At 44.4% G+C, this 20779-nt stretch overlaps 2 protein-coding genes across 11 annotated transcripts in view; one reads left to right on the forward strand and one right to left on the reverse strand.

Moving 5' to 3' along the window:
* TIAM2 (TIAM Rac1 associated GEF 2) overlaps positions 1-16480 on the forward strand; it is a 208716-nt gene extending 192236 nt beyond the window's left edge. For all 9 annotated transcript variants that reach the window (XM_084774508.1, XM_084774507.1, XM_084774511.1 and 6 more), the window contains 12 exons: positions 25-204; positions 2831-2899; positions 3964-4089; positions 4837-4945; positions 6381-6560; positions 8178-8296; positions 9949-10057; positions 10537-10595; positions 11748-11853; positions 13021-13108; positions 13660-13814; positions 15372-16480. In XM_084774508.1, the coding sequence (XP_084630634.1) occupies positions 25-204; positions 2831-2899; positions 3964-4089; positions 4837-4945; positions 6381-6560; positions 8178-8296; positions 9949-10057; positions 10537-10595; positions 11748-11853; positions 13021-13108; positions 13660-13814; positions 15372-15988 (1917 nt within the window). In that variant the 3' untranslated portion in view covers positions 15989-16480. The remainder of the gene's footprint in view (positions 1-24; positions 205-2830; positions 2900-3963; positions 4090-4836; positions 4946-6380; positions 6561-8177; positions 8297-9948; positions 10058-10536; positions 10596-11747; positions 11854-13020; positions 13109-13659; positions 13815-15371) is intronic.
* A 136-nt stretch (positions 16481-16616) lies between these two features.
* Positions 16617-20779, reverse strand: part of TFB1M (transcription factor B1, mitochondrial) — a gene marked incomplete at its 3' end in the record, with an annotated part of 39069 nt that continues 34906 nt past the window's right edge. For both annotated transcript variants that reach the window (XM_084774518.1, XM_084774517.1), the window contains 2 exons: positions 18608-18735; positions 16617-16857 (listed from right to left, as the gene is read on the reverse strand). In XM_084774518.1, coding sequence (XP_084630644.1) covers positions 16617-16857; positions 18608-18735 — 369 coding nt within the window. The remainder of the gene's footprint in view (positions 16858-18607; positions 18736-20779) is intronic.

A 20779-nucleotide genomic window follows, 5' to 3' on the forward strand; every position in this document is an offset into this window, starting at 1 on the left:
GACTTCCCCTTTGTCATCCCTCAGAGTGCTGAACAGATCGCCGAGCTCTGCAGAGGTTTCACCGGTACCCACTCCAACAGTATGGAGGCACCGGTGGAGAGTCATGACCCACCGCCCAGGCCTCTGGCTCGTCACCTCTCAGACGCAGACCGCCTCCGAAAAGTCATCCAGGAGCTCGTAGACACGGAGAAGTCTTATGTGAAGGTAAGAGAAGTGCTGAGCATCCACATCCCTTTGTTGATGGCGAGGTCACACTGGCGGAGGCCTCAAATCACCTCTTCCTGGGGCATCTGCCACTCAGGATGCAGACATGCACTTGTTGGGGTGAACTGATACAGGGAAGGGAGAGTGGGTTGAGATGACAAGGGAACTGAAAGGACTCCAAAAAATTGGATTCTTGGCTCGTTTTGTTGCCAAGGTAGCTTTCACTATGGAAACAGGTGTAGTTCATTATTTGCGATCTGTGGGGACAGAGTCTACACTGCTTTAGCAAGAAGGGTAGAGAGCACTTTGGGTTATGAGGATCTAGGAGCAATCGGCACCCTAGAGGCCCTGGATATAGGCCCTCAGAATCCAGGTGGTCAGCCCTGCCTATGGAGGTCTCTGTACGGAATGGAAACCCATGCGCCATGCACAGGTATTTCAACCTTCACATGGGGTGTTCACATACCATGATAAAGGCATAGCTACCATGGTCTTAGGTACTCACCTAATTCATTTATTTATCTGACCAGCCAGCCCCTAGTGAGTACTTTGAAAAACATTTCATTGACACAGGTGACTGGGGAGACGGTATTCTTTCCTTTAAGCATTTGCTGATGCCTTGGGGGCTGCTTTAAGCTTGCTTCATTTGTCAGTTTCTGGAAGCGCGTGGCACAGGACAAAAGCCAGGAATCCAGTCCTGGTCTGCCTTATTGTGCCACATGGCCTTTGGGAGGTCCTCTTCGACTTCCTTAATAGTCCCTGTGCCTGTCACTGGCCTTCCAGAAATTCTTACATCTGTTAAGTCCAAGAGTTACACATTGGCACACACATGTGTTCTCTACCAAACAGCCCCAAGTCACGGGGAAGGTGGCTTAGTTGGTACAGTGCTTGCCTAGCATGTACAAAGCCCTGAGTTTGATACCACCGAGCTGACCGTGATGGTGCATGCCTGTAATCCCAGCACTCTGGAAACAGAGGAAGGAAGAGCAGGATCTGTTCTCCTCAGCTACATAGTTTGGGGCCAGCCTTTGTCTAAAAAACAACCATCAACAACAAAGGCAGATGCAAGCTTCTCCTTTAAGTATGCCTCCGCTGTTTCCTCGGGATTATCTCAGAAATCTCCACAGCTAGCTCCAGTGCTAGAGAGAGATTTTAATTTCACTTTCTGTTATGTCTCACCCTGTATCCAGTGGAAGAGAGACAGCGTGACTTCCAGGGAGCCCCGAGGTCCCTATGTGATGCAGCCCACCCATGCAGGACCTTTGTTCAAGTAGCTCTGGGTGCTGTGAATGGCACTGAGGCTCCTGGGCACCTGACACTTGAGCTACATCATAGAACCCACTGAGCTCAGGGCAGAGTCGAGAGTAGAAGTGATTCCCTCTTGTCACGGCTGTTCTCCATCTTCCTTTTGGGTTGTGTTGTGCCAGGAGGGCCATTTCGGTGCTACTGTTAGGCTACTGAGGTGGATGTGTGATCAGGTAGGCAAGGAAGGACGAATGCTTCCTTCCCTGCAAGAACCCTGCCATTTGTTTTCATAGGGCTCCAGGCATGGAGGCTCTTTGCCACCCAGCGTGACCCGTTCTTGCTGTGCAGTAAGTGCTCTGAGCAAGTGGCATTAGCCTGGACAGGAGTGATTGTGTCTGACAAAGTAACCAGTCCTTAGCGCAGACTTATAACTCACATGCGCCCCCTACCTTTCCTCTATTTCTTTCTGTGGCTGACACTTAATACTGAATTTTCTTCGTTGTCATGCTTGACTCTAACTCCAAATCTGCATGCACCTTGAAGTTTTCCACATCTGTGTGTCCCGGAGATTTGGTCCAATAACTCACAGCTACCTTCCCTCCTTACACCCCAGGTTGCTGTGGACCATGGCAAGGGAGGGACAGGAGCCAGGGAAGTTTCCACTGTGAGGAACCCCAGTGCCGTGTTGCTGGGCTTGCTCTCACAGCCCTCACTAGCACTCTGGGCTTCACACATTTCTTCGGTTTCTAAGACCTCTCCCTTGCAAAGTTGGGGAGTTCTAGATGTCTGACTCCAGATTGTTCAGAATAAACAAAACCCAGTGAAGTCTCTTCTGCCTCTAAATTATGTCGTTCCTGACTTCAAATTCTTAAACATAAACTTTAACAGGCTATGTAAATTTTCCCACTGTTGTATTCTCCAAAGAGGCTCAAGTGTGGCTTAGATTGTAAACATCCTGCTGCTCGATGCTGGTGGTCTTGCACTTGAACACACGAGTTGGAACTTCTGCTGGTTTCAGCTTGAGGTCTTGTCCCTCACAACTCCACACAGAGGCTGCCACCATGCTCCCTGGCACAGACGAGAAAGCCAGGCCCCTGGTGTCTGACCACAAATGCAGCAGTACCCAGCAGCCCCTCCCTTCCCCTTTGGAGAAATGGTGGCTTCCGTGGTAGGAAAGGCAGCGCCTGTTCTGTCATCAGGAAGTTAATGGCAGCATTAACCTTTGTATAAGCAGTGATAACCACTTTGAAGGCCAGGAATTTCAGCAAGACGTATATCACCATTCCTCATGAGGGCCTCTGGAGCTGCTGCCAGGGCTACTGGAGTCAATGGGCTATTTTGGAGATTTCAGTGTTAAAGAGACTCTTCTCTTGGCTTTCAGGATCTGAGCTGCCTCTTTGAACTGTACCTGGAGCCACTTCAGAATGAGACCTTTCTTACCCAAGATGAGGTAAATAGTGAACACTTTTCTTCTGCAATGTCTTTCAGCCTTATAGCAGATGCCCTAGACCAAGTGTGTTCTCCTTTTAACTTTATAAAATAATGACACTCTTACCTTCATAGTTTATACCCAAGAACTACAGTTTTAAAAAAAGCAAAAACCGTGTGCTGGGTGTGGCACTGCACACCTTTAATCCTAGCACTCAAGAAGTAGAAGCAGGTGGACCTCTGTGAGTTTGAGGCTAGCCTGGTCTACAAAGTGAGTCCAGGACAACTACAAGAGAAACTCTGTCTTGAAAAGCCAAACCAAATCAAACCAAACCAAAACAAAAGCCTTTTTCTTTCTTTCTTTCTTTCTTTCTTTCTTTCTTTTTTTTTTTTTTTTTTGAGACAGGGTCTCACTGTGTTGTATCCTGGCTAGCCAGGAATCACTACGTAGACCAGGCTGCCCTTGAATTCACAGAGATGTGCCAGCCTCTACCTCTCCAGTGCTAGGGTTAAAGGTGTGTGCCTCCATGCCTGATGCAAAGAAACCATGTTTTCCTTAAGTTTGTGAATTTTGTTTGGGCTGTATCCATAGCTATCTGCATAGCCCATGGAATGCAGGCTAGACACAATGGTCCTAGAGCACAGCTATAGATTTCTAAAGAACACAGAAGCTAAAGGGCCTACAGGAAGTCTTATGTGTGGCCTCTGTTCTAGAAAACACAGTGGCACATTAACAAAGGCAGAAGGCTGATTTTTTTTTTCCAGGAGATATGGCCAAAAGTTACTTTTCAGCATATGAATTGTTACTATTAAATCACAAGAACTAGCTCTTTTCTAATGATTTTCATTTTACCTGATTTTTTTTTTTTTTTGAACTCCAAATCCACTTAAAAAGTTAGCTTGGAACTGTTGGTTGCAGGGAGACGGAGCTGTGTCTCTAGGTATAGTTACACCCCTGTGGCTATGCTCTGTAAAGGCTCTGCTTATGCCTGCTTCTCAGGCACACTTCCTGTGCTGGAGCTGAGGGAGAGCAAGGAAGTCTGGGTTGTCCTGGCCATACCTTGTCATACCCCTGCCTTCATGTAGATGGAATCACTTTTTGGGAGCTTGCCAGAGATGCTGGAGTTTCAGAAGGTGTTCCTGGAGACTCTGGAGGATGGAATCTCCGCTTCCTCAGACTTCAATGTCCTGGAAACCCCCTCACAGTTTCGAGTAAGTATTTTGAATTTGGATGTAAAGCAAATATAGGTGGGTAAGGTGTAAGGTTCTCTCCATGTGCAGGTGAAATTAGTGTTTCGCTGCTCTGCTCTCTCTGTGGGCAGGGAAAGGCGGCTTTGCCCCTGGAGTGACTGTTTCGATGGTCAGCACTTTGGTCGCCTGACTGCTGAGCACATCTACTCGCCACTCACTTTCATGGAAGGCACTACTCTAGAACCTTCCTTTGAAACAAGAACAGTGGGCTCCCTGCTGCAGGTTCCAGATGGCTATCAGGGAGCATTGTCCCTTGTGAAGAGTAATTGTAAGGACCATGGCTAACAGGAAGTTCTTCCAGGGGTGAGAGGGGGAAAGGCAGTAAGTAGAAAGGGGGCTAGAAGCATACAGTAGGCACGATTTATGGAGTAAGCAGCTCTGAGAGACCCTCTGCCTCGACCTCTTAGAGCAGTGGTTCTCAACTTGTTGGCTCCACCCCTCTCACAAGGGTTGCCTAAGACCATTGGAAATATGAGGTTGAGAGCCACTGCCTTAGACCACCTGTATCCCATCCATCAGGTATAGTTCATCTGATGCCAGGAAGCCCCGCTGTCCATCACTCTAAAGGTCTGCTAGGCGGTGCCTAGATTGTTCTCCATCTACAGACTGAGGGGCACAGCACCATCAGTGGTCAGAAGCTCAGTATTTGCTGAAGCCAGAGCACATGGAAGACATGTCTGACTGACCTTCTCTCCTCTTCCCTTCTAGAAGTTGCTGTTTTCTCTCGGAGGCTCTTTCCTCTACTATGCGGATCACTTTAAACTGTACAGTGGCTTCTGTGCCAACCACATTAAAGTACAGAAGGTTCTAGAGCGAGGTGAGTTGTTTATTACCCTTATAGTTCTTTTCTTAACTGCTAATGAGGGGGCAGGTCTGTATCCAGCAAGTAGAGGATTAAACATAACTTTAATGTGTTGTCCTCATCTCTTGATCTTGAGAGTGATACAAGGTAAAGGAGGATAGGTGGGTTCCAAGCCTTGCCACATGTCACTTTGCTTTTGTTTTCTGTAAACACATTACAGCCACAAGCCTTCAATGGCTGGAGAGAATGCACGCCATTTCTTTCCCCCTCTGTATCTGTTTACCTTCTTAGGCCCGTGGAGCTACCACAAAGTAAAGCCTCATCATTAAACCTGCAAGGAGGCGCATATCTAAGGTAGTTTCCTGGGGAACTGGGAAAACCTGCCTCCCGGAGGCTGCGCATTCTCCTACTGTCATGGAGGTTATGTGGCTACCTTCTCTCTTTTTTCCATGGAGGGTGTGAGGAGGTTTCTCTTACAATCTTGGGCTTAACATTTCCACTGAAGCAGCTTAAACCTATTTCATTTACATGCAGAACTTTACAATATCCCAGAAATTTCAAAACAAAACAAAACAAAACAAATGTTTCTTGTAATGCTTCAAATGACTGTGAGCTAGTCAAAGAGCCAGAATCCATCTTCTCTGGCCACTTTCAATGAAGGACTGAGGGCATTTGCACTTCTTTTCACCAATACCTTTTAATGGATGAGCCTCAGGAGAACACTGAGGCCAACTTGCCCTTTGCCATAAAGATGAGGGATCATCTTGGACACCTACATGATCTGGCCGTCAATTCCACCCCCTAAGTGCTATAGCTTTCTCCCTTGAAATATAACCTAAATTAGGGCATTCTTTCACTCAAGCTGGTTGGGCCCTAAATGGCTGGTCTGTCAGTGGCAAACAGTGCAGCCCATAATGCACATGTTATAACAACAACACTGGGTAGAGGCAGTTCCTGCTGCTAAGGGGGTCCTCATGCCACACTTGGTGGGAAGCACTGCAACTCTGGTGTTACGGGTGTAGTCGGCTTGGAACTGTGTGATAAAGGCATCACGGCCTTCAAAAGCAGAGTGACACTACTTTTCATAAGTGCATAGGATAAGTATAGCCAGTGCCAGGGCAGTGGAGTCAACGCTTTTCTGTGGGGATCTAATTGTTTGAAGCCCATCTTTAGGTACCTAGAACAATCTGTCATGGGTGTACAGGCTGCTCTGTGACTTCATGTTCCTCTCTAGAGTGTGGACTGTACCCTCTGCAATCCCAGTAAGCTACCTTCTCTTTCAGGCTGTTAGTGGTGTGACAGAGACACTTGCTGGTAAGTGGGTACTTGACCCACTGATGCACTGGGGTTTTATTACTGAATAGTATCAGGACTGTGGAAATTATGTAAAACTCAGAGTTTAGCTCATCCCACCACGCTCTCCTAAGGATCTTTTATTCATTGGTTGCAGCTAAAACCGATAAGGCCTTCAAGGCTTTTCTGGATGCCCACAACCCCACCAAACAGCATTCCTCCACGCTGGAATCTTACCTCATCAAGCCTGTGCAGAGAGTGCTCAAGTACCCTCTGCTCCTCAAGGAGCTTGTGTCACTGACTGACCATGAGAGTGAAGAGCACTACCACCTGACAGGTGAGGCTGTAAGGAGGCCGCCGTATTCAGCATCTGGCTGAGAGTACCAGCTAGGTGCCCATAGCCCTCCCTTGTGAATCCCCGGTACTGTGACTGCTCGCCTTAGTTATGGCTTCCATATATGAAATCAGCTCCACAGAGCCACCCTTCGGGGCATTCAGTGTACTTTGGAGATTTTTTAAATTAATTCATTAGAGGCAGGATCTCATTGTGTAGTTCTGGCTAGCCTGTAGACCAGGCTGAAACTCAGAGACATGCCTCCCTCTTCCTCCTGAGCTTGGGGACTGAAGGTGTCCATCACTGTGCCTGGTTTACAGGGAGTCTCACGGTGAGATTGCTCATACTACATTGATCAAAAGGGAAGATTCAATTTAAAATAGTGTAGTTTAGGTCTTGTGAATTGAGGTAGAAGATGACAGGCCATCTGGCTAGCAGACAGCATTTTAAGAGCCCTAATTAGATCTCTTCTATACTATACTTTCTGTGGCCTTGGCTGTGCTGGAGCTAATGCTCATGTTTGCTGGATGGGGTGCCACCTTGTGGAGCTCTCTGAGCAGTGCTCAGTCCCAACAACAGGCATCTAGGGGCAGAAGACACTTACCAGTGGCTGGTGTCTTAGGGCGGCCTCCCTGCAAAGACTGGCCTAAGGGAGAGTTTGACAGTAGCACTCAGGCCTTCCGTATGAGTGTCCCTTAGGCCCAGAAAGTGATTTATTTTCCATGTGTTCAAACTAGCAGGTCCAGTAGAGCAACAACAAAATTCCCAGACAGAAGCAGGTTGATTAATGAAGGTAAATTGCACTGAGTGTAAATCATACTTGTTTTTCCCATGTATATATATACTTTGGCATCATAACCAATGAAGCCAAAATTTTTCTTTACATGAAAGCTAAATTGTACAGGTAGATGATATAAATTGTGATTAGTATTCAAATATAGTTAATTTGCATTACAATGACACCTGGAAACTCTTCCTCCATCACATAATCCCCATGATTGAACTGAACTACCAATACTGAATCTGGAGAACAAAGTATAAAGTGTACTGAGATTTTGGCAAAATCAATTGTCCCTCATATGCCCTTGGCCAACTTATAAACAAATAGCAAGTTTAAATGCAAACAACTGAGCTCGCAGTTGGGCATTTGCCATTTATAGACACTGTAGGGGTTTGGTTTTTTATACTTTTTCCTTTAACTGGGGAAGCAAACCCTGGGCCTGTGTGTCAGAGGCCTGTGCTAGCACTGAGCTCCACCTCCTGACCTCCAACTAACTCAACTTTGCTGAGTTCCTAATTCCATGTAGTTCAAGAGCAGCTCACCCCGCCCGCCAAGGGCTGCACCTATTTTATATCTGTGATATTAGTTGCAGTTATTGTGTTTGTTCTATGGGGCACATAAAACACTGTTAGGATTGTGGCTGGTTGGGCTAAGGTTAGCTTTATTAATGCCACTTTCCCCAGTGCCATGGAAGACAGTCTGCCCTTGATTGTAACGCCCAGATTAAATGGGCTGTTATGAGCTGTATCTCAATCAAGCTACTATTAGTGGAGAGCTGGACTCCCCTGCTTGCATTCGATGGGAATTAGAATGAGCACGCATACTTTTGTATTTTTCAGAAGCACTAAAGGCCATGGAAAAAGTAGCCAGCCACATCAATGAGATGCAGAAGATCTACGAGGACTATGGGACAGTGTTTGACCAGCTCGTGGCGGAGCAGAGTGGCACAGAGAAGGAGGTCTGTGGGGGCTTTGGACTCAGCAGCTTCGTGCCTGGGCAGATGAACTTAGGGTGACTGCCAGAGTAGCTACTTCGTTAAACTTTCTTGGAGGAAACAAGAAAGTTTATATATATATATATATATATATATATATATATATATATATATATATATATATAATATAGAAATGTAGTGGTAGTGTATGAAGCTAGTCTAAAATTGTAACAGCGTCAGGTTAGCAAGGTACAGAGGCAACAGAAGCATTACTGAGCTGCTTTCTCTCCACATCCTTTCTTTCCTATGGGGTAAAGTCATGGTTCCAGAGACTAGAGGGAAGGCTGGGCTGGGAGACTGCAGGGAGGAAGGAGCCCAGCACGTGGATAAAATAGGGCATGTTCCTTTTCAGTCACCTTTCTGTCTTGACATGAGACATGAGTGATTATCTGCTTACTCGGACAGTCCCAGTGATCACGGACATTTTGTGTAGTTTTCATTTTTGTCTGATTGCTAAACTTAGAACACCGAGCTTTTAAAAGCACATATAAGAAGTAGAAAGTGGCAGGAACTGAAAAGGGACAGAGCTTGGCTTTTTAGGTCAATTTTACTGTTAGTATTTTATTATTAGAAGTCTGTGCTTCTCCTCTTCCCTGGGGGGTGGGGTGGGCTGACAGCCACCAGTCCACCAAGGCAGGAGGAGCTGAACCAGAAGACAAGATGCAGTAGACAAGACAGGGCCTGGAAGGCTGTAAGCATGATGGTGATCAGACACTCCAGGAACCACTTCAGGAGCTAGTTCAACTTTACTCAGGGAGAACAAAGGCTATACAGCCATTGGGGAGTGGGTGGGGGGCTTCCAGGATAGGCATTCATAATTGGTTGGAACCAGGAACAAGGATGCTTGTTTTGCATTTGGTAGCATGTTCCTATCATATGAACAGGAACACAGTACCTAATTATCCTTCTGGCACAAGGAGGGGAGAGTGAGCAGGGAGCTGTGTCAAGGACCATGCATCAAATGTGGTTAGGGGCATCTGTGTCTAAAGACACTCTGCAGATGGAGTCAGGTAGAGAGCTCGAGGCCTTGCTGGAGAGAGGGAGACCTACATCTAACTCCTGAGCTCAGAGTGGCTATCAGGACTGGAAGGACTGCAACTTCAAATTGCAGGGTTCTTCAAGCAGAAGTCTTAGGTAGTTTAGCAACCTGAATAAGCACTAACATGGAATCCTTAGATGGAAATGGCCACAACTGTCACCTTATGTATGTGTGCACTAAAGCTAAACATCACCACCACCTATTATATAACAGGTGTATAATCCCAGCTGTTTGGGAGGCTGAGTCTGAATTGCAGGATCAAAGCTTGCCTGGGTTACAGGGTAAGTTCAAGGTCAGCCTAGGCAATTTAGACAGACCTGGTCTCAAAACAAGAAAATAAAAAGAGGGCCAAGTCCAGCAGGCAGGAGGCGTAAATCATCCCTATTACTAATGGGGTACAGCTTGATGCTTGGCTCAAGAACTTCTACCACTTCATGCCAAGCTGACAGGGACTACACAAATAAAACAGTACGTATGCACATTTTAGCAATGGCCACATGTATGCAATTCCATGTCTAGGATGAAACAACCCACTCCTGGGGTTTCAATATCTTTGTTTCTTGTCTTTACAATGTAGGTAACAGAGCTGTCCATGGGGGAACTTCTGATGCACTCTACAGTTTCCTGGTTGAATCCGTTCCTGTCTCTAGGGAAAGCCAGGAAGGACATTGAGCTCACAGTATTTGGTTGGTACTCCTTTCAGAAGTGTTAACAGTAACAAAAAGCTTGACTTACATTCCCGTTCTTGCAGACTCCTGGTTTTGGGGAGTTGGGAAGATGCTGCAGTGGCTGGTACCCAACACAGCCTGCTAGAGGAAGCACCTGTTTGGAAACCTGCTTTCTGAACAGTGTGCTACATTTCAACCTCTTCCTTCTTGCCCAGAACTGGGAAAGCAAGTTAGATAGTGTGTTTTCACTGAGACCTGGATGTCATCCATGGCCTCAGCTGTCAATCAAACAATGGATAAACAAATGCAGGACCTGCTTTATTAAGCAGGACTTTCTGCATAGTTCAAGTCAAATAAGGCAGGGCAGGTGTTGATGCAGTGGAATTTCAGAGCCATGAATTTGAAGAGCTTTGTTCTCAGGAAGCATCCAGGTCTGGTTTAACCTTGGAAGAGTTGGCAGAAAATAACAATACCTTTCTTTCTCTTTAACTCTTTAGTTTTTAAGAGAGCTGTCATACTGGTTTATAAAGAAAACTGCAAGCTGAAAAAGAAACTGGTAAGAAAAGATGACTTTTAATTAAAGCTGCCTTTTCCTAGCTCTCTCCTAAATTGTACTGAAAAGCTTGCTAAGAGTCATGGCCTCACTGTCCAACAGGATGATATGCCATCTGTCTTACTCTATTAAACCTTATTATAAAACACTTGCAAATAAATGAAAACATCACACCCCAAGTCCACACAGCTTATTGAAGTCGCAGTTAGAACAGCATTAGGAATGGAAGCCTTGGAGCTTCACTGTAAACTTTACACTCAGTGCTGACACGCATCCACCATCAATACCAAAATACTTGTGACAAAATAGAATGAGAAAAACAATTAACTTTATATTCTCTTTCTTAACTTGTTCTACTATATTAGCTGTGTTCGTTCTTCCTCATCCCCCTATATTTAGCCTTTCATGTTATACTGTACCCAAATGTACATTGGTTTACATGTATACAAATACTACTGGCTAGATTTTGCATATGAAAGAACATGCAGTTTTATTCTGAGATCCAGTGACCTCATTTAATATTTACATTCTAAATCCATCCGTTTTATTGTAAATTTTTAACAACACTTTCCTTTAGAGGTGAGTGGTAACCACATACACATTGCCTACTTACCTTTTGAAGAACGACTAGTTTGATTCCAGCTCTCTGCAGCAAGAAACATGGGAGTGCAAACACCTCCATGGTAGGCTACGGAGTCCTCTGCGCAGATGCCCAATGGAATAGCTATCCGTCTATTTTAAAAGCTCCCAAGTGGAGCCAAAACAGAAAACTTCCATCTCCTGAAAATAACAGTTATATGTGGTTCCACATACAGAGCTCTGTCAGGCTCTGGCTTTAAAATAATTTTTACCTTGATTCAAAAAGCCAAGACCCTAACAAACCTCCGAAGCACTCTATCAAAGCTGGCCATGGACGCCATAAGCCACCAGCAGGACTACATGGCTGCCATGTTTTCATGGAGAAGGAACCCTGTGTTCCATGAACTCTCACTCTGGCCCAGTCCTAGCGCCAAGCCTGGGAGGTCTCTGAGAACTGGGTGTGTACCTGGTTTCTATGCATCTTAGATACCCACAAGATCCTGCACATAGATCAAGACACCTCTGCTCACTGTACACACAACTTTAACCCCTTCCCGGCGGTCTCTCATATTGCAGCCCTCAAATTCCCGGCCTGCCCACAACTCTGCTGACTTGGACCCATTTAAATTCCGCTGGTTGATTCCCATATCTGCGCTTCAAGTTAGGCTGGGGAACACAGCAGGTAAACACCTGGGGGAAATACAATGACAAGAAACATTTGTCTGTATTTTCATTCATGTTGGATGAATAAAATAAGAAAAGACTTTACTTGGCTGGCTTTGGGGGGAATAAGGTTTCTGATGGGCAGTAAAGAGATATTTGAGCCCATGGGTTTCAGTCTGTGGTACTGTGGCATGTGATGACGGACATCTGCTCACTTAGTGGTGACCAGGAAGCAGAGAGGAAGACAGGAAAGGGTGAGGGCAAAGAGAGCTCTCTGACCTAATGTTCCCCCTCCCCCACACCCCATGTCCCACTCTTACAGCTCCCACCCCTCCCACCCCTTCTCCATCCAGGCTAGCCAGCACATCTTCAAGTGCATGGGCCTTTAGGGACATTTCCAAACCAGAGTGCCTGGGGATCATTTTTGCAGGTATTTTATGTTCTTGAAAAAGGAAATGAGAACAAGGTTGTTTTGACATTTCTGCGCAGTCTTTTGGAAGATTGGCACTGGATGGCCTTTTTCTGCCTCTGCATTGTTTCTTCACTTTTACAGTCAACAACTGTCAACATTTTCATTTCTTCCATATGCTTTAATACCCTATAAAATAAACTTAAATTTTATTAACTTAGATATACTAGAGAATTCCTTAATATTGAGTATTAAACAAAGAAACCCCCCCCCCCAAAAAAAAAACTCTAAAAACCCCTTGACCTTGAACAATGTTCCTTTTAGAATAACTAACTAGTAGCAAGGACCTTTGGTAACAGAAGGCCAACAGATGTATGTGGTCACTTCTGTCAGAGGTGATTATGTGTCTAAGAACATGACTTCATGGGGAAGGAGGGGGCTCTGCTACCTCAAGTTCCTGAGCAAAGCCTTCTGCTTGTTTCAAGAGAGGGAAGAAACTGGAACTTGGTAGCTGAGGCAAGAAGCCTGCCACAAATTCAAGGACAGCCTGGCCACACACACAACAGAAGCAAAACAAAACCTAAAATCTACAGCCACCTCCAAAGAGGGGTGGAGGGTTTCACCCCCCTTTTGTAGCTCTTTGTTACTATCTCAGAGTGTGCTGTAGAAGAAAAGGAAGAGGCAGAAGTGGGGAATGCTTGAGTTAACACCCTAGGTATTCTTAACCATAGCCTTTTGGCAAAGTTGTGGACTTTGTTTTCATTTCCTTTTACCCAGGCACTGAAAACAATTCCATATGGGAGCTGATTCATACGAAGTCAGAAATTGAAGGACGGCCAGAAACCATCTTTCAGCTGTGCTGCAGGTACTGTCCTTGACAAATGGACATAGGACTTAACTTGTGAGCCCTTTAAAGGGGAATTTAGGGGCTGGAGAGATGGCTCAGCAGTTATGAGCACTTGCTGCTCTTCCACAGGACCTGGGATTGGTTCTCAGCACCTGTGTTGGGTGGCTTTCCACCAAGTGTAACTCTAGCTCTGTGAGATCTGACAATTTCTGAGATCTTCAGGCTTCCCACCACATGTGGGATATACCTACACACACACACAATTACACATAAGTAAATTTTTAAGTGTGTGTGTGTGTGTAGGGGGTATGTTCTTCGTGCCTTCCTGAAGTTTGGTTTAGGGCATGGTTTCACTTTAAAAAGAGCAACTGAGGGTCCAGTAGAATATACTGATCAGACATATGTTATTTAAACAATCAATTCTGACTTTAAGTCAGAAAAGCCAGGCACACACTGGTGGGTAGCTTGCTAGCTTCTGAACTGCAGAGCAGAGCTGGCCAACGCTGTGTCCCAGGAAGGCCACAATGAAGCAGAATGGACAGTGCGTACTCTTTCCTTTCTTCCCCCAGTGACAGTGAGAGCAAAACCAGCATTGTTAAGGTGATTCGTTCTATTCTGCGAGAGAACTTCAGGCGCCACATAAAGTGTGAGTTACCACTGGAGAAGACATGTAAGGACCGTCTGGTACCTCTTAAGAACAGAGTTCCTGTTTCAGCCAAATTAGGTGAGAATTGTTAGCCTTGCATTTTAGTGAGGGAAATGAGATTGTAATATAGCTGTAATTTAAATCTGTAGATCATCGGCAGTAACATTATTTCCTTTTAAGAGAACCATTGCCTCTTGCCCCTGTCATCTTTTCATAAAATAAACCTGCCTCCAACCCCAAATCCCTTCTCCCATCATCTGGCACAATGCAATGCAGACTTACCACCTTGTTTCTTCCTCTGAGATGAACAGCAGTCTGGGGCCTTTCTTTGCTTACTCTGCCGGTTCCTAGTACCAGGCTTCCTGAAGGTCAGTACTTATTGTGGCTCACCAGACTGAATATACTCATTCTTATGATGCAATCACTGCCAGCAGATCGCCAGCCTATATTATACTGTTCTTAATCTCTGCCTACTTCCCACGTTTACCATTTTGTTTCTTCTTTTAAAATTTAATGTTTTTCTAGGGCTAAGGTTTGAACCCAGGGCCTTTTGCTTGATGCTAGGTTGGCATGTAGTGTCACTGAGCTATATCCATAAATTCTTGTTTATAATCTTACAGGGCACACATTTTCTTCTACTCCTTTTTCTTCTTCTTCTTCTTCTTCTTCTTCTTCTTCTTCTTCTTCTTCTTCTTTTCTCTCTCTCTCTCTCTCTCTCTCTCTCTCTCTCTCTCTCTCTCTCTCTCTCTCTCACACACACACACACTCCAATTTGATCTCTCCACATCTGTATATTTTCTATTTTGTGGTCATCAAACTAATATGATAATGGATTACAGAAACAATTGGACTAAGAATTCCCTCTCCAACTCTAGAGAACAGAATTGATCACTGAATCAGCACCTCCCAACACACATACAATTAAATGTACACAATGTTAATTCTCTTGAAGTTCATAATAAATTGCAGCAGAGACAATGCTCAAGGGAGGTAAAAATTTCAGATTCTAATAGACCATCTAGGGAAATCAACAGGGAACTGTGCATAGAGAATGTCATATAATATTTTCAGATTACAAGGTACTACATAGTAAAAAAAGAATGAAACCTAAATTTTTTTTATTAGTAATGATTAACTATTCATTTACTCATTGGCAAAATAGTTGGTAAGTTATTGTTCTATCAATGTGATGAAACTCTGGAAATCTTAAAAAAAAAAAAAAAAAAAAGAGCTAACTCCCAACTTAATTTTAGATCTGTTCAGGGCTGTAGCTCAGTGAGCACAGTGCTTGCCCATCATTCAAGAAACTCCTCTAACATGCATGAAAGTAGATGTGGTGGTGTACACTGTACTCACAGCAGCCAGGAGGAGAGCCAGAGCATAAGATGTCCCTTCAGCTACCTACTAAGTTAAAAAGACTCAACAACAAAATCCCTAAAGACATCAGTAAATTCACTGTTTGACAGAATTACATGGTTTTGCCACCTAAATGCCAGGACAGGTCATTGAATCCACATAATAAAATCTTCACACAGGATTTTATTTAAAGTTTAACTTGGTAGCTGAGGCCTTAACTCTAACACTGTAGAATTTGTCTCTGTATCATATGGAGACATGTGCTTTTTTCCTCTGTAGCCTCATCCAGGTCTTTGAAGGTCCTCAGAACGTCATCCAGCAGCGAGTGGCCTGGTGAGCCCAGCAAGGGGAATTCACTGGACTCGGATGAGTGTAGCCTGAGCAGTGGCACCCAGAGCAGCGGCTGCCCAGTAGCGGAGAGCAGGCAAGAATGCAAGGGCACCGAGCTGGAGAAAGAGCCTCATGAGGGCCTGGCAGAATTTCCAGATGGTCTCATCAAAGAAAGCGACATTCTGAGTGATGAAGAGGAGGACTTCCAGCACCCGCTGAAACAGGGCAGCCCTACTAAGGACATTGAGCTTCAGTTCCAGAAACTGAGGATCTCCGAGGAACCTGACACGCACCCAGCTGGGCAGCAGCCTCCCACAGGGCCAGGTGAACAGCCCAAGCTGGTCAGGGGCCACTTTTGCCCCATTAAACGAAAAGCAAACAGCACCAAGAGGGGCAGAGGAACTTTGCTCAAGGCGCAGACTCGTCACCAGTCCCTGGACAGCCACCCTGAAACTGCCAGCATTGATCTAAATTTAGTTCTTGAGCGAGAATTCAGTGTCCAGAGTTTAACTTCAGTTGTTAACGAAGAGTGTTTTTACGAAGCACAGAGCCATGGCAAATCATAGTATGATTTGTGTGGTGTGGTTACAACGCTCATTTGCTTTTAAACTGGTGGAAATTGCAGAAAAACTTCATGCTTGGGTTTTATGCAATATGTATTTTTCCACAAAACTTGTTGTAAAGATTTAAGTTATTTTAATTTATTGTGGATCAGAAAACTAGATTAAGTTGGTCAGAATCTGTAAATTACTAGCTTATGTCCCCTTTGAGCAGGAGTCAAATGATTTTAGTCTTGTAATAAAATTGCATTCTAATTATTTTAAGTTATGTGGGAAAAGTTGTGATTAATAGCTTTTAAAAGGGTCCCCCCCCCCCAATCCTTTGGGCATTTTCTTTGAGCTGTTAGTTTTTTGCTTTAAAGCACATTTAAGTTATTTTTACATGGTTTAGGGGCACAATGTGCAGATATTTCATTTTTGAAGGTTGTAATAAATGCTGTTTATAATAAACATGTCGTATCTATGCAGTATATATATTAAAGGAAAGCTTGTACTGTATTTACTTGACATTTCTTTTCTTATCAAGCTGGATAGAAAACTGCATATAAGTCATCTGTCTTTACAAGTAAGTACATATGTGGGGGATCCACACTGTGGATATGGCCCTGTTGGGCTGGGAGCCCTAGGTTAGCAGTTAGAACTCACAGCTTTCCGTGTCATCTTTCTCTTGGTCTTTTCTTTTATTTCGCTTGAGCTCTTCTCTGAAGTTATAAGCAAAGAGTTGTGGGTCTTCATCACACATTTTTCTATATACATCACACAGGCTCTGAAAATGCATGAGCGAGAGGTGGGTGGGCCGGAGAGTCGGATCGATGTCTGCCAGCTCTAAGAGCCTTCCAGTGCTCTCTGGGCGCTGAGCTTCAGGGAATAACATTCTGAAAGCAAAACGGGGCGAGAGGAAGAATGGTACTTAAGTGATGTCAGCCATGGCATGTCATTGGATACACTTAAAAATGGCGCACTGAGAGATGCCTGAGGCCTCTTGGGCCCGCACAGACCCCAGGGATGACTCACTGGAGAACATCTAAGCTAAGACTTCAAAGGGAAAACTCCTCAAGCTAAAATGAAACACAGTTGATTTGCTTCCTTTTGCTAAAAGTTTTATTATATCTTATTTGATTAATTTCTGGCTTTGAATCTCTATAACCTAGATGTATTAAGTCTTCAACACCCCTTACAACAAAAAAAGTGACTCATTTTGCAAAGTGCTAAGTATCTATTTTAAATTTCATTTAATCAAACCAATTCAATTGTTTTTCAAAAGAGTGAACTTAGATGCTTGAAACCCCACAAAAGTGTGCCTAGGACTTGACTATGGAGTCATCCTAAGGGCTCGGCAGAGGCCATGGTCAGTAAAGGATGAGGGCTCCTTCCAGCCTAGCGGTGACACACACTCCCCAACCTTTAGGGTGAGGTGATTTAGATAAGTGAGTTCAGTTTCAGGATAAAGAGGGTCTGATAACAGATTTTAACACCTGGGACTACTTGTAGTATGTTGTGACATAAACATACCAAAACTATATCCTTCAGAGTAAATTTCGATATTTGGCCCACATCTGTATAGAGGAATGTGTACTGAAATGAATAGGGCGCATCCCTTAATTTGGGGGTAGGGGGGTGTTGCCTTAGAAACAGTAGGGCCAGCTCTAGGCTAGATCAATCCCAGGATTTTGAAAAGTTAAGATGTGCTCTTTGTGATGCCCACGACCTCCAATTAGAGCTAGCATGTACAGATGTATGAGTTACATTTTAACTTATAGCTAACAAATGGCAGGCTGGTTCACAACACTCATCAGCAAACACTTTACACAGGTTTTACGAGCTGCCGCACCACACCTGAAATCATTTCACGCACTAACCCACACTTCTGACACTCCCTTCAGAGAACCAAAATGGATCTGAGTGTAAATCTTAGAAAATGAACAATGTGTGCTAAATACTGAGTCCTTTTTGTTTTGTTTTTTGTTTTTTCGAGACAGGGTTTCTCTGTGTAACCTTGGCTGTCCTGGACTCACTTTGTACATCAGGCTGGCTTCAGACTCAACAATCCACCTGCCTCTGCCTCCCTGAGTACTGGGATTCAAGGCATGCACCCTTTTAAGGAGCTATATGTTGACTATATTAAATAGAAACTTAAAAAAAAAATGCCTTTTCTTCATTCTTAACAGACTATAGTTGTACCTAACTGAACATTTAAAACCTACTAGATAAAAAGTAATTGGTGTGGTTCTGCAGGGCCATGGCTCAGTCTTAGTTTCTGGAAGGCCTGTGTGGAGCAGTGAGCCTGACAGAACACAAGAGCTCCCGACTGAGTGAAGGCAGGAAAATGCTAGGATGACTATGGAGATATATTTGCCTTCTAGTTCTCTGTCCTTAAGGGACAGAGACAGCAACTGGGTGCAAACAGTCCTGACGGGGAAGCCAGGACCTTCCCAGCAACGAGTCAGCCAAAGCTCTGCCCTTGTGGGTTTTAGTTGTGTTTAGGATGAACCAAGCCAAACCTAGATAGCATCTAAGGTGAACTCAGGGCATTTCCTCAGTGGTGGGGACATGCTGCTCATCACAGGATCTAAGAGCCAGAGTCATACAAGCCCTTTAAGAGTCAAAGTCAAAAAGGATTCTCACCCAAGCCCTCGGTGACAGAATTTCCTTCGGAACTGAAACACATTCTGTACAACTTTTTCTACCAGTTTGAATGGTTGCTTGATCTTGGGCTGTATCAAGGGCGTAAAGTGCACCACTCCGACATCAACCTTCATTGAGAACAAACATATCGTCACACGGCAAAATGTGATTAACACCCCCGCACTCCCGCCTAAATCTTGGGGATCAAACCCAAGGCTTCCAGCATGCTTGGCAAACACTCTAACACCAGCTATGTCCTTTGCCTTAAACAATCATCTTTGACAATCACAGGAGCATGGGCTCTCTCTCTAGCAGTTCTCCTGAGCCTTTCAGTGCCTGTATTTTCTCTGGACACACCAGAAGCTAAGTTTTGGATGGCTACAGAAATCCCAGCTACTCATAATGGTGTCCATTAGACCTGTGCCTGGTGGTCACTTTATTTTAAAATGTGGAATTACAATGGCCTTTAAAAGCCTATCTGTATAACTGTCACAGCAAGTAGGCAGGTAGGAGTTGGCAGTGGGCACTTCGGCTTTTGGGAGAGTAAATTAAGCTGTACTGGCAGTGCTGACTGCAGGGCAGGGATCCCCAAGGACCAATTAGCCCTGAACAGCCAAGAAAGGGACAACTTGGACTCCAGCTATTTTGGGTACAAACGCTGACTATTCAGCTGGACTGAACTCACGTGCAGAGTCTACCCAGGCCCCGAACTTTCAGTTTATATGCTTTATATGCATCAGGAGGTAGAGGCGGGGCTCATATGGAAGACAATTTTTCAGATGTCACTGTTGGACAGTGTTTAAGCTGCTACCAGCTGTTGAGGTGGCTTAATTACCAGAAGAGTAGCTTTTCAAGCATATGTAGTAAGAGTTATCCTCAGCCATTAAAAAAATAGACTCATTATGAATGAATCTTTGAGAATCACTGTAACAAGAAAAATGCAAAGTAAGACAGGAAGAAATAGGTTCAAAGCAGCCTTGGTGAACACCCATAGGAGGAGTGCCCAGCAGCGTCTACACAAGTTGAAGCCTCAACTGAACAAAGCACACCAATTTGGGCCACAAGGGTGATGCTACCGCTTTTCAAAAGCAAGTCTTATTCTCCAGTCCTATTCAGGTAACCAACTTCTCTAAGGATGGTTTATTTTTCAAAGTTCTTGTGGCTATGTAACTCCTTGAAAATGACCAGGAGCAATCAGGATGGAGGGCACTGGTTTGTTTTTAAGTACGAGGAGAAATAAGAGGCCAAGCTGTGAGACTTGTAAGAGGAAAGAGAAGACACGCTCGGCCTTAGGTGAACAGGCTTCCCGGACACAGCATCAGTGTTTCCACAGTCTGACATGCCTTGCCAGTCAGCTCAGCCCTTTCTTTCCATGAACACTACTGATCCTGCTGCTAAAGGTTCAACCCCCTGTTGCTATCCCAATTGGATATAACTGGCAGTAGATCTTTGACTACAGGGACAGTGTGGGTGGACACACAAAGTTCTACACAATAGTGAAACTATCCGTGGGAGGGTCTTTCTATACCAAAAGGCTCCTAAATGTCCACTAAACTTCAGACCTCTTTGGTGAAGATTATTATGGTGAACAGTGGTTATCAAATCTAAAGTACAACATTAATGCTCTTAATAACTTTCTCTTCTCCACTCTCTCTCCTTAATAACCTTTGATAACTTTTTTTGTTTTATGAGAGAAGGACAGAGAGAAAGCACATCTCAGTATGGCTTGACTTACTCTAATAACCTGTCTCTCATAGGCTTTATTTATACACAAAATCATTTCCTCAGAATCTTTAATCATTGGGTACAAAGCTTTTTAGGGTACATTTCTTCTAAAACCTTCCTTGATTACTTAAGTGTATTAAAGTAAAAGAAACAAAGTAAACAAACAGCAAATTTTATGAGAAGTAAAAATTAACATTAAGATAAAAGCAGTTTTCTTTTTAACGTCAGAAAAAATTTATTGACTTTATATCCTGATTATAGTCTTTTCCCTCTTCTCCTCCCAGCCCTGCTCTCTGCCTCTTCCCCCTCCCCTCCTCAGAAGACAGGAGCCCCCCCCCCCACTTGTTCCCTAGCTGTTATGTGAGCTTCTGATGATGCTCTTGTGTCTTCTTCCCCTCTTGCCACAGGGGTGCTGAGAGCATGTCTGCTTTTATATGGGTTCTGAGG

The sequence above is a fragment of the Acomys minous genome (genome assembly GCF_964271855.1).
Source record: "Acomys minous genome assembly, chromosome: 3".
NCBI lineage: Eukaryota > Metazoa > Chordata > Mammalia > Rodentia > Muridae > Acomys > Acomys minous.